This window comes from Rhipicephalus sanguineus, chromosome 6 (genome assembly GCF_013339695.2).
Source record: "Rhipicephalus sanguineus isolate Rsan-2018 chromosome 6, BIME_Rsan_1.4, whole genome shotgun sequence".
NCBI classification, from domain to species: domain Eukaryota; kingdom Metazoa; phylum Arthropoda; class Arachnida; order Ixodida; family Ixodidae; genus Rhipicephalus; species Rhipicephalus sanguineus.
The window spans coordinates 114,997,209-115,011,042 of NC_051181.1; the positions used below are offsets into that span (position 1 = coordinate 114,997,209).

The following is a 13,834-nucleotide window of genomic DNA, read 5'->3' on the forward strand; positions in this document are numbered from 1 at the left end:
TGTAAGCAGATGCAAACTTACGCCCCAGTCGCATGCCGCGATAGTCGGAATCGCGCGCCTGCCTGTTGGTCATGTTTTGTACACGTGCAACCTTTCAAAAATGTTGTTTTGGTTATAGTGCGGTACCGCTTATAGTGCGGATATTCGCGACTCCGGCGACTTACGTTATAAGCGGTCTATGCTGTACCATAAAAACCCGTGCATCGTCAGAGGTTCTTTTTCCAGATTTCATGTTGCCAAATGTCTGCCCCCGTACTATGTGCGGGTTCCAAGAATTTTCAGCTGGAATTCACAGTTTCAGCATTGCGCGGCACTATCAGCATCAGGCTTATGTAACAGTCGCCATTGCAATCATTTGGCACACTTCACAACGGACACGATATTACACTATGCAAGGACTGTGAAAGCAGTATTCGGCTGCTTTTAAAAGAAAGGTGATCTCAGCTGCCGAAAACATCAGCAACTGTGCTGCAGAGCGGCAGTTCGGCGCGAATGAGCGAAGCATTCGCAGTTGGAGGAAACTGAAAGAAGCCCTCTTTGTGTGCAGCGGCATAAGAAGTTTCTGGGGGCCGAAAAAATGGGGCACTTATCGATGTTGAACAAGAATTGACAGACTTTGCTCGAGAGCAACAAAGCATCGGCTTCGGTGTCACCCCCGTGAAGCAACTGCTGCGCGACTCCCGTGCCGATCTCGTCGTCATCCCAGGGGATGGCATCCCGGCTGCAGCTGCTGTGCCCAAATAAACCATTTAAGGACCACATCACGCACCTGTATATAGAGTGGATGAGGTTCGGAGAGCCGTTTCTGCCATCCAGACCCCTGCCGTCGGATGGCTGGAACGAGCCTCACCAGCGATACTGTGCACGCGGATCACGGAGACTTCGGCCTGCATTCCCGAGGTGCTCATTCGTCGTGCCTTCAGGAAGTGCTCAATTTCAAACGACTGTATTGAGGATGAAGTGCTGGGGGAGGAAGTCTCTGACAAGGGAATTTCGGAGTGAAGTGCACCAGATGACGATGAATAAGTGTGTGAATAAATGTATCCAGCTTCTGTTTTCTTCGGGTTATATTTGGGTGAAATTTTTTTCACGTTTGCTATCCCCGAAATGCACCTCGGACTATATGCGGGTCCGAGCTATACACGGGTTTTTACGGTATTTTCGGTCTATAAAATATTTTATAGCTCTAATTACTAATTACCTATGCATAGAACTTTTATACAATCCCCTTCAGATTCGATATATCCAGGTTTGGCCGTATATAATGAGCTCCAAAGCAGTCTACTCACCGTCCGTGTGACACAATGATCTCCAGAGCCTCATCAACTTTTTCGCGAAGGGCATCCTCCGAAGCCAAAAGGAGGAGCAGTTGGGCAGCGGACTGTTCAAGCAGCATGCCTGTGATCTTGCTGGCTAAGGACTGATTAGAGGAAAAGGTTGGTGTCAACCGTACTTCCTGCGTGCAGAGTGCGCACGCAAAAGAAAAGCAAGGGACAACTGTCACTTCTCGCACCGAACCAGCACTCTTGGCAAAATTTGCACACAGCAAAACATCTTTACTAAGACTACTAAACCAACGTACCACACTTGCTCGTGCAGGACCCACTCCTCATGTAAAACCTGTCCAGAGGTAAAAATGTCCCAACAAATATCAGACCTTCAACGTTGCGATAAACTGCTAAAAATGGTGGTGCAGTACCAGGGCATGGACAGCACCTAGGAAGGCCACCTCTGGGAGCATGCCAATGAGATAAGCTCTGGTGATGAATTGATGGTTACAGCAATTCCCTGACATAAAGCGAATCGGCCTCAAACCATTCAGTCCTACATGCCGTGCATCGACATTCAAGCTGGCCAATAAATATCAACACACTTACTGAAGTAGAGAAGTGGCACATGTAGCTACCACTCTTTTTGGAATTTGGAAGTAGACCCAGCCGATCAGAGATTGACTGTTACGCTACCTGTGCAGCCATGACGCGATTGGCACATTTTGATGGAGCCAGCTTTCCGTGCACACTTTTTCATCGATATGGAGAGAAAGGGCAAGGTTGTACCTTGCCCTTTCCGTCAGCCAAGGGCAGCAAGGGATCAAATTAAAATGAGCATTCACTTATAGGACACTAAAGTGAAACACCAAGTCAGTTTACAGCATTACATTATTCACTGGGAACAACATACTTAACTTCACAACCACAGGACCATTATTAAATGAAAGAATTAAAGTCAAAGTTTCATTTTTGAATTTCCCACAAATCCAAACACATGAATGACAGTGTGACGTGGGTTTCAATGTTTTCTTTCATACTTTGGCCACACTGGCTCAATAAAATGTCCTTGGCTTTTTGCCATGTTTGATTTTTCTGGCTCCCTCAGAACACAACAGAATTCAACTTTGACAGATAAAGAATTATGCAGGCCCTGGCAGATGCCACCAAAATCTTGGACATCACGGCGGGTTGGTACAGAAACTTCAAACTTAAGGCAGCGTCACCAAATGTGTTTTCTTTTTCTACATTTCTTGCCTAGCCAAGCACCCTCTCGAAGCTTATGGTATTGTGTAAAGAATCTAAAGGTAGTTCACTAATAGAAGAAACACAAGTTTTCTCTTTAGTGTCCATAAAGTTGAAAGATACACACAATAATTAATAATTTACACGCTACACACGAGTGCTCGTTTCATTCTGATCATGCTCTCATTACTAAATGTCTCTAGACTCACGGGACGCAAGGCATGGACGCGGGGATATAGTCTCTGGCCTAGCTGCTGCCGATGAGGGCTGAGGTGGTCGTTTGACGCCTGCCCACTGCCACCTGCCTCGCCGGGCATCACAAACGGTGGCGCATCATAGCGCAGGCCTCCTCCCGACTTGGTTGCTTGGCCGCCCGCGCTTCCACTGCGCCGTTCCTTGTCCCTCTCACGCGACCGAAGTCGCTGAATTATGTCTGAGGAAAAAAAATTTAGAGGGTGAGGTGAGGACAGACTGTCTGTAAAAGGAACGCAACAGCTGCTCTTCAAAGACTGCACAAAAGAACTCGATATCTGGTCTACTGTCGTGCACTGTAGTCAGAATGAGAAACAGAGATAGAAGAGATAGCAATATTTCTTTTAGCTTTCACGCCATAGCTTACAGGTCAACAATGCCAAGGTTCTTTCAAAACTCTTAACAGCCAAACAGTATGGCTGACAATCAATGGCTTATTGTTCACAGGCACAACAATCGTTGAAGCTAATCTGCGTGAATGAATATTCATGTACATCAGCACATCGACACGTCTGATAGATGGTCAAGTGTTCACTGCGACGAGTAAGCAATGCTCGATTGTGACAGGAAATGAGCTAGTGAATTTTGCAATTAGCAACCTTTCCTTCTTAATTTACTTGGCACGAGCGCTCCCTTTTGATGCACGTGACACACATAAACTTAGTTGAAACTTCAAAACAAAATTACATCACTAATATGCGCAACCAAGAGGACAAAGGATTTAGAGATTGTCTAACAGTAGGCTTCATAAAATTTAGGTTCGTTACATCAAGGTCCGATTGGACAGATAAATCTTTACACCACTTGTCTTTAGGTTTCTTGTGAGACAACACTTTCTATTTTTACATATAGCCACAAGACAACAGTGATACGAAAAAAGCAACAATGAAGACGGCCACAGTTGTACTACAGGAGAGCACAGAAAGAAGAAAAGTTGGCAGAACCCATCTCATTATGAATGTCTAAGTGATCCCTGGCAGCAATAGAGTTGGTGTCATAGTGACTGCTTTCTGCAACAGCATACCGCCACTGCCCTTTCTTCAACCTCGCCTGTGCGCGGTGTTTGTGGAATTCATTTCAAGTGGCTGCGGCGCATGGTTGCTGGTCAATCTTTACAGCTCCCCGAGGTTGACATAGTGTGTGTGTGAGCACACCAGAGCTCTCGCGGAACATATGTGCATGCGAGCGTATTGGACCACACGAAACTTATGTGCACGAATTAATTACAAGCCCTTTCCCAATCTTAGCGTGGTGCCATGGTGCAATACTCTCTCATCAAGCTCTGGACCTGGTTTAAATTCTCATGGGGAACCAACCTCTTACCTTATGAATTCCAATTCTTACTTTAAGTGGATTCAACCATTTCAATCTTTCTTCTCAGTTTTCTCTGTTTACAGCTGCTAGGTTCTAGTTTGTTGACAGCTACCTAGTTGTTGCATCAATGCCAGACAAGCCAGGCCTAAGTGGGCAGAGGTAGCCAAAGAAATGCTTTCGTTTTTAAAACAAGAGATGAAGGGCATAGAGAGGTTAACCAGGTGACTTGTACGGTCGTGTAAACTGCACTAGGAGATGGGATAATGGCAAGAAAGATGAGGAGAAAAGAAGAAAGCACACCATTACAGCAGCAAGCCATTCGTGCCGAGGTGATACTGGAACCTTGACAATCGTCAAGGAAGAGAGAACACAGCAGACTGGGTGAAACAAGAACACCAGGAGTAATTCCTCTCTGAAAGGATCGCAAAGAACCCTTGGACACCTTTTAAGAAAGGTGTGGGATGTGTGATCAAAACATCACCTCACAAATCTTTGCAATAGGTTCAACATAATCTGAAAGGAGTTAGCAACTAAATGCTGCCCCTTCCATACCTTCACCTCTGCTATTCATTCATCATGCCGTCAAGTCTCAGGAAGGCATATCAGCAAGGTGCTAATACCTGCCACAGGGTGGTGTAACAGCGTCGTCGGCATCAAGATTTAATCTTTAAATCTCTGGCCCTGCCAGAACAACCAACAGCCACTTACCGATGTATCGTGAGAAACACGAATTTCTACAGGAATAGGCACGCAGCCCCTGATGTGTAATGGCAGTTTCCTTATGCAAGCGCAGAAATAACGTTTCATTCAAGAGTTGATGACAGTACAGTCATGTGAATAAGCAGCTTTACGTGCGCTCTTCTAGCAGAGTTTTCCACAGTGTCTGTTCCCATTCAATGCCGCCCGTCTGAGGCTATGATCAGTGAATTTCAAATTTTATGTCCGGTCACATCGCACGTGAAGACAAGGCTCACGTACGCAAGTATCATGCATTGTGCCGGATCGCTTGCATGTGTTCTGCCATTGTTACTGCTTACTTTGAGCCAGTGAGAGGAAGCATCACTAAATTTTGAAGAAAATATGCTGGGAAATGGGCCAAACAGCAACGCAAGTGCTCTTATATAGCGATTTGTTACTTCTCACTTATGTGGAGAACGTCTCCCAAGGTTTATGTTCGAGCTTAAAATATTAATTTTAATTCCTGTTTCTAAATAAAAAATTTGCACTCGAAGCAAGAGACCAACGTTACCACTTTAGCTCACTTTTTCGTAATCCCCTATTTAATTTAAATTCTGGGGTTTACGTGGCAAAACCAAAGATGGCTATGAGGCATGCCATAGTGTAACTATCTGGGGTTCTTAAAAATGCCCCTAAATTTAACCACTACACTAACATTTTTGCGTTTTGCCACTACCAAATGCAGTCACCATTGCCAGGAATCAAACCCATGCCCACGTGCTCAGCTGTGCAATGCCACTGTCGCTAAGCCACCAGAGCGAATGAGAGCATCCCCCAAGAGTCTGTCATCATGCATACAGCAGCTTCAGCTGACAAGCTAGGATTTTGCGTGAGGTCGCTCGTTTCACCCAGCCTACTGCGCACCCCCCCATGCCCAATGTTCGACCTTACAAGGGAGGTGACGCTCACTGTACTGCAGTGACCGATTGCCCGCCTGGCAGCCCTCCAGGTTGGGAAGCTTCTCGGGCGAAAGGATGGCCTCGGCGATGGCCGCGTAGAAGGAGCGCGCCACCCCGGAACCTTCCCCGGGCTCATCCTTGAAGGTGACCTTGACCCTGTTCATGGCCAGCGGAGGGGTGCCCCCCATGCTGCGGCGGCTGTAGGCACTGTACTGGTTGTTCAGCTCCTTGAACGTCTGTTGCAGCAGGCTGTTACGCTCACGCTCTATCTGCAAGATGGAAGCGATAGCAAGTGTTAGTGGCTAAAGAGGACCGAACGTGACAGGGCAAAAATCCAGCGCAGCATTCTTGCCCAACTTAAGGGGGGACGTGGCTTTCGGTACCAACTTTCTTATTTCTTCATGGATTTTGATGAAAATTGGCACACTTATTTGAAATGTTGTTTTAATGGTACTGTAGAAATTTCATGAATATATCTTTACAACTTTGTGATTTACAATATATTTCACCTTCTGCTCTTGTTCCGAGTCTGACTCGCTTAAAAAAAGCGATAGGAAACTCGTTCAAAGTGCTATGCATTCTAAGATGTCTGATTGCGGGCGTGACATTCTTAGATTTTTTTATTTGCAACAAAATTTTTTTTAGTTTTCATTTTTCATGAGGTGACTGCGCAACAGGCATCGAGGCTTTGTGCAACTCGTCAAATAGCTAATTATCAAAACGCCATACTGAAAAAGCAAGAATGTCACGCCCTGAACTGTGCTTCAAGGAATATAGAACAAAAAACGGAACTGAAATAGACCCAGCGGTCAGTGAGAAATCAGCGGAACAAGCGAAGCAGGAAGCAAGAAAAGTCGTTTTGAGAAAACGGCTTTTAAAGTTGTACCAACGATATTACTTCATCAAAAGGCACTGGGGTCGTAATCTTTTGAGTCCTTCGTAATGTGCACTTTCTTGAGTGCCCTGTCTTTAGTTTGAGGTGCCTTGCTTCTCTAAAACACAAGAAGATTGTGATCTTTAAGGTGTTTTATAAGGTTGGACCTCCTGCACATGTGGCCTTTCATCGGTTGTGCCTTTGTTTTCTTTCTTTTTTCTTAAAATCCTTTTCTGATATACAAAGAACATGTAGCATGAACTTTAAACGAAGTTATGAAGTGGTGTAATAGACATGACAAAAAACAAGATATTGTAATTCAAGTAGGTCATGTACTATGATGATTTGCCAGCTTTCTTGTATTCATGCTCTCATTAACATAATTAACAGTCTTGATTGCAATTGATCATTGAATCATTTTGATAGGATACTAAAAGCGGCTCTCATCATGGCAACCTATCACTTCCTCCTAAATAACAGGCAGTTATGGCCAAGACATTGGTGGAATAGGAATTCCTTAGCAGTTATTCAAGACGCGAACTGGGCAGATATGAATTCATCTCCCTGTTTCACTCGTCAAGCTAATTTGTAAACCTCGCCTGCGATGCGCTTCATCATTCACCCGGTCGCGGACGCGGTTTTCTGCGAGGCTTTTATTTTTTCAGATGATTCATGAGCGCTTACGGCGATACCACGCACGGCTCCAAGCGCGCCTAAATTGCATCAACAGTGCTTTATTTCACCTCTAAGTGCTCGGCCGCATAGTCCCGGAAGTCGGCATTCGGTGGCGATGCGCAATATGCCTAGGTGCGGCGACGAAAAATAGGCGCGCAACGTGTTTGGCCTCGCATTGCGGGACGCCGACGCGCGCCCGCTGCGCTACGAGCTTGGCCGTGGGGTCCGCTGCCGATGCGTAAAATGACCATCCGCTGTACCGAGAAGCCGGCGAGGGAAACGCTTCGTTCCTTGCGAAGAAGCACACTGCCGCGAGTCCATTAACGCGTTGCTCTTGCCCGCAAAGTTCGAGGTTCGTCTCGCGTGCCGACGCCGTGAGCGGAGTTAGGCCTAGTGACGACTCCGAGCAGTAGACGCGCCGGCCGCGGTGCCCGATGTTTCAAAGTACGTAATGCGTGGTCGCGAGTACAAAGAGTCGTCCTGGGATCATCTTCGTCACGACGTCCGAAGTGCGCATAAGCAGAACCTCCAACCACGGATCCGACGACTCAACGCTAGAAAGTCGGTCCGAGACGCGCGTTTGCGATGTTCGCTACGAGTGCGGCGCGCCATCGTAATCCCACCGAGCTTCCGCTAGTGGCTCCAAACTAAAACGTAGTTCTTGTTCAAAGTTATCGTCGAGCCGTGAACACAGAGCGATTGCGAACACGCAACAAAGTAGCGCGACTTTCGACAGCCGTGAGCTCGAGACGCACGAGCTGCAGACGACGATCTCCCGGAGCGAGCATCGGACCAATGGCGAGGCGCGCTGGGGCAACATGGCGGACGCGGCCAATCGGAGGGCTCGAAACTACCTTTGAACATTTGCTTTTTGTGCGCTTGTTTTCGAAGGGAGGAGCCAGCTGCGGCGGGGAATTTGAAGACGGAGAAATGCGCTTTCCGATGAGCCCAAGATATCGGCGCCCGGTGGCGTCGTTGCGGAGCTATGATTTTTTGAAAATCAGTGTTTTTTAGCGATTTCCCCAATAATTTTCGCCACCTCGGCAGGCGCAACAATTTTTTTATAGCACTTCTACGCGGTTTTCGGTGAAGATATTTCGGAATCGGATATAAAAAGGGCTACAGAAACTGAAAATGTGATTTTCAAAAAATCGATTTTTTTGCCATTTTTCGCGATACGAAAGCCGCGTCCCCCCTTAAAATAATGCCTTGCACCTGCAGTTATCTGCCGAAAGATGGCTCATTTACATAATGAAGTCGTGACATACACAATATTACCTTCATTACATACTATGATGATGACAAGCATACACACTTCCACCAGCAGGCAAAAAAAAAACAAATCTTAAATTTGGTTTTTCCGCATTCAATTACTTGTAAAACCCATGCAAGCTTCAATAAATTGGTCTGTACTTGAACGCAGATCTCTCTAGGACAATAGCCTGTGACTTTTGTCCCTCCAAGCATCAGCAAACTTAACACTGACACCACACCATCTCGTCTACCACGGCCCTCGACTGCATTTCGTTCGCAGCCATTCAGTTAGTCTAAAGAACCATAAGTTATCGGTTCTAGGCATTACAAAACATGCCAGACACCCCCACGTCCTCTCTAATGGAATACTATCTGCCGCGCATATTTGCTCATCAATACTAGATGGAGAGGCATCGCACCTTGGACAGCGTGAGGTCCCTCTGCTGGGAGTTGCGCAGCTTCTCCATGTCTCGGCGAAATCGCACCTCCTTGACCGGGAAGCCACCCAGCTCGCTGATGACGGAGCCTGGCTCGGCACCCACGTCGTCCACAAAGACCCGCCCAAACAGCTCCAGCGTCAGCTGCCACCGGCTTAGCAACACCTCGTGAGACACCAGCTGGCCTAAGGCACTGGTGCCACTACCACTGCCGCCACTCACAGATGATGTGCCTCCACGGCTGAAACATTTACATGCAACCATGAGCACAGTTTCAGTGCACACTTGGACAATTACTAGGGATGGGCAAATAGTAAGTTCGAGGTTCAAAGCAAATCCAAAGCGAATAGTGATTTGGTTGAATAATTTCTAATCGAATAGTTTGAATAGTACATACCACATATTATTAAGAAAAATTAGCATTTCGATCATGACCCAACTAACTTGCGCAAAATTTTTTTGAAGCATTGGAACTAAGCATGTGTGAATGTCACTTTGTTGGTTCAAAGTGATCTGGAAGCAACTTTGAATAGTAGCAAGATTTGTACAGCAGTAGGGTGCAAGTTATAACTGGTACAATACGTTACGTTTTAAAAATGACTATACTTACAGCATACAAGCCTGCATAACACACTTCAAAATTTAAAAAATAATTAATCGATGTGAAGGTAATATGTACATTTAACCTTGAAGTGTCGCTTCGCGGCAGTGCAGATTCCCCCTGGATAGCTAATTTCACAGCCTAGCACCCCCACGCTGCAGTGAAACCACCTTTACAGGGGGTTATACGTGCTGAAATATACTTAAGTTCGTTCATTTCGAACACTTCGAAATTTCGAATAACCTAAATTCGTGTTGAAGCTAATTCAAATACTGTAATATTCATTCGAATATTTGAACCGTCCGAATATTCGCCTATCTCTACTTACAGTAGAGAACAAAAAATGGTTTCAGGTTAGAAATTTGTCGCCAGATGTTACTAAACAATAGCGTCACATGGTCACTTCTGGTCAAGATCGGGCCTTATCTAGGTATAATTTTATTACGATCGGCGATGATCACTGCCACGTGATCCAAGTCCTGACTGAGTCTGGGTGAGCTCATAAGTACCAGGTGCTGTTGGTGGGTTTGAAGCTTTTGCAAAACTTGCCCATCATGCTGAAAAAAGTGGCAGTATTCTTTTAGTTTTACGAATCAGAACTGCATGGGGTTGTGGCTATGAATTCTGATGAGCAAAATACATGAGTGAAATTTTCGATATTACTTTAGTGTAGGGGTGTGGGAATATTCGAAATTTCGAATATTTTTCGAATAGTGTTTGCTATTCGATTCGATTTGCACTGGAATTTTACTATTCGAACTTCCGAAAAACAAATACAGTCAACGTCAAATTGAAAGTGACCCCTTCAGATTTTCAATATGCTTCACCTCATTACACTCTCGTATTGCGGCAAAGCTGCCTTTCAAGCTCCGTTACGGTCGAGCTTTGCCAAGACCGTAAATTGAATTGAAAGTGGTCCCTAGATTTCAATATGCTTCACCTCATCACACCCCAGTATTGCAGCAAAGCTGCCTTTCAAGCTCCGTTACGGTCGAACTTTGCCAAGACACAGTCAACATCCAATTAGAAGTGGTCCCTAAATTTTCAATACGCTTCACCTCATCACATCCCAGTATTGCGGCAAAGCTGCCTTTCAAGCTCCGTTATGGTCGAACTTTGCCAAGACCACGGTGTAAATATATACTCTTTAGGTGGGGACACTACTAGGCTTGCATGCAGAGCGCGTTCGACCAGATAAACTAACAACGGCGCGCGTCTGTCGGTCCGGTGACCGCAGCGGGTATCTATCAGCGGGAAGACGCAACTTAAAGAGAAAAAATGCTTTCTGCACCGTTGTTACAGCAACCAACGTGGTCGGTGGCAACGCCGGCGTCCGCCGCATGTCAGCTATTTGCTGGCGTGCCATGGTCGCGTTCGCTGACTAGGAAATTCTGATTTCCCGCGAAGCGCCAGTTGCTACGGGAATGCGTTTTTGTGTTGAAGTTGCGTCATTCCGCCGATAGGTATCCGTTGCCGTCAGCGGACCGACGGGTGCTCATCGTTGTTACTTTATCTGGTCGATGGCGTCTGGCGAGTGTCCTCACCTAAAGTGTATATATCTCACACCGTGGCCAAGACACAGTCAACGTCCAATTAGAAGTGGTCCCTAAATTTTCAATACGCTTCACCTCATCACATCCCAGTATTGCGGCAAAGCTGCCTTTCAAGCTCCGTTATGGTCGAACTTTGCCAAGACCACGGTGTAAATATATACTCTTTAGGTGGGGACACTACTAGGCTTGCATGCAGAGCGCGTTCGACCAGATAAACTAACAACGGCGCGCGTCTGTCGGTCCGGTGACCGCAGCGGGTATCTATCAGCGGGAAGACGCAACTTAAAGAGAAAAAATGCTTTCTGCACCGTTGTTACAGCAACCAACGTGGTCGGTGGCAACGCCGGCGTCCGCCGCATGTCAGCTATTTGCTGGCGTGCCATGGTCGCGTTCGCTGACTAGGAAATTCTGATTTCCCGTGAAGCACCAGTTGCTACGGGAATGCGTTTTTGTGTTGAAGTTGCGTCATCCCGCCGATAGGTATCCGTTGCCGTCAGCGGACCGACGGGTGCTCAGCGTTGTTACTTTATCTGGTCGATGGCGTCTGGCGAGTGTCCTCACCTAAAGTGTATATATCTCACACCGTGGCCAAGACACAGTCAACGTCCAATTAGAAGTGGTCCCTAAATTTTCAATACGCTTCACCTCATCACATCCCGGTATCGCAGCAAAGCTGCCTTTCAAGCTCTGTTACGGTCGAACTTTGCCAAGACACGGTCAACGTCCAATTGGAAATGGTCCCTAGATTTTCTATATGCTTCACCTTATCACACCCAGGTATTGCGGCAAAGATGCCTTTCAAGCTCTGCTACGGTTGCAAACGTACCAACTCATGAAAACCTTGGTTCCAACATGGAGATTAAATATGTGGCAGAGGTGGGGGCTCAATTAATGCTGTTTTGGACCTGAAATTTGGGCAGAAGTCTGAAAAATCGGAAGCCGAAGCTTTCTGGCATCCAAAATTTCAGATGTTCTTATATATTGACGTCTACGAGGCAGATTTGGAACTCCGAACTTGAAGGGAGCACACCCTTGTCTGCCACATCAGTTGGGCTTCCACAGAAGTTGAAAGAGGAGGAGAGGCTGAGGAAATGGCATCTTTGCCTATCACGTGTAGAGTGTTGTCGGCAACACTTTGGTTGTACGAAATCATGTACATAAATAGAATTCGGCCTCTACATCGCCCCATTCTTGATAAGACAACTATGAAACACCACCCCGCCAGTGCATCATCAACCTAGCGGAAAGAAACACTTTCACGTTGCTACCTCATAAGAATATGCTTAGGAATTCTTTCTAACTTTTTTTTCTGCTTTCTTGCTTCGAAAAATATTAAAAAATATTCTAGAAATTTCGAAATACTTCGAAGTATTCGAAAAATATTCTAGAAATATCCTAAAAATATTCAATTCGATTCGGACTCACACTTCAATATTCGAATTCGCTTCGCACCCAAAATTTTGCTATTTGCACAGCTCTACTTTATTGTTAAGTATGTCCTTGCTTATAGACCAGAACACAGAGAATTCCATGCGCATCGCCATATTTGCATCGCGCGTCGCGCCATCTATCGCACACGCGACGAAAAACATGCGCGGGCTGCCACGCCAGCAGACGCTACACAGAGCAAACGTGTAGCTCCCGAAACTCAGCCCGTCGGAGAGCGTGTTTCGCGTCTTTTCCAGCCTGGACATTTTCGGTGATTTTATTGGAACATCAAGAACATCTTGCTCATGCAAGTCCACAATGTATACAGTACCTGCTGAGTGAGCTGCGGAAGCCACCTCGTCAGATACGTACGCTGTTACATTTGTAAAAAAACGTTCTCGCTGTGGTACGCGTGAATCGTAATTGCAGTGCAGCTCGCGAAAGAGTGAAACGATGTTTTGTTGCGCCATATTACAAGTTGTGCACAAAGTTTTGTGGAATGTGATCATTTCAGCATGCATCGCGTAATAATTAGAGTACGCTTTACGGGTAGTTTCGCGGAACGTAATTTTTGTTTCACGAGCGCTCTTACAATAATGCGTCTTGCTCACAAAAGCGTGCTATCAGAGAGTATAACCTGCAGTATCGTTCAGCGATCCCATTTGGAAGCTACCTGCGCGATTTTATTCATGTAACGATGATGCTTTACAAGCGAAACTGTGCTACTCTTAGTTAAGCCGGTTAGCTACGCCTGCGACGTAAAGGACACTGGCGCGAGTACTGTTTACTTACGTGCCAATATATGTATTATGTGCAGCTGGATGCCTCGTGTCCAAATAAATTTGGGGACATCAAACGCTGCAATGAAAGCACGAAATTCTGACCAGCTGTTGAGGAGCACCGTGCCATTTATTATCTTTTGAAGACGAAATCTCGAAGGCGTGGATGCCATCAAATCACTAAAGCTTAATACTACGTTGAAAGTGGCAAAGCATGCTGATTGCTTGGCCCTGAAAGCACTACCTTGCACGAGACTTTCGTCAAAGGAAACGCTCAAAGGTATGAAGTGCACCCCCACACAAAGCTCGCGCCTGCATTCAACCCAGCTGCGTGTCACGCAAATCAGGTTCGCAAAATGAAATAGGTGGGCATCACACTGCAGAATACACGCAATTAGTGTACTTACTCGCGCATTTTCACTCGGCTCCTAGTTTTTTTGCTTGAATCACAGTTATCCACTCGCGGCGAAGCTTAAAACACCACACCGGCACTATTTCCGTGGCGCGTCGTAATCGT

At 46.1% G+C, this 13,834-nt stretch overlaps 1 protein-coding gene across 11 annotated transcripts in view; it reads right to left on the minus strand.

Moving 5' to 3' along the window:
- LOC119396219 (E3 ubiquitin-protein ligase UBR5) overlaps window positions 1–13,834 on the minus strand; it is a 116,607-nt gene that overhangs the window by 20,566 nt on the left and 82,207 nt on the right. For 9 of the 11 annotated variants that reach the window (XM_049417006.1, XM_037663322.2, XM_049417005.1 and 6 more), the window contains 4 exons: window positions 8,939–9,197; window positions 5,709–5,985; window positions 2,723–2,946; window positions 1,290–1,420 (listed from right to left, as the gene is read on the minus strand). In XM_049417006.1, the coding sequence (XP_049272963.1) occupies window positions 1,290–1,420; window positions 2,723–2,946; window positions 5,709–5,985; window positions 8,939–9,197 (891 nt within the window). The remainder of the gene's footprint in view (window positions 1–1,289; window positions 1,421–2,722; window positions 2,947–5,708; window positions 5,986–8,938; window positions 9,198–13,834) is intronic. The other 2 variants (XM_037663328.1, XM_049417000.1) reach the window with 1 other exon arrangement.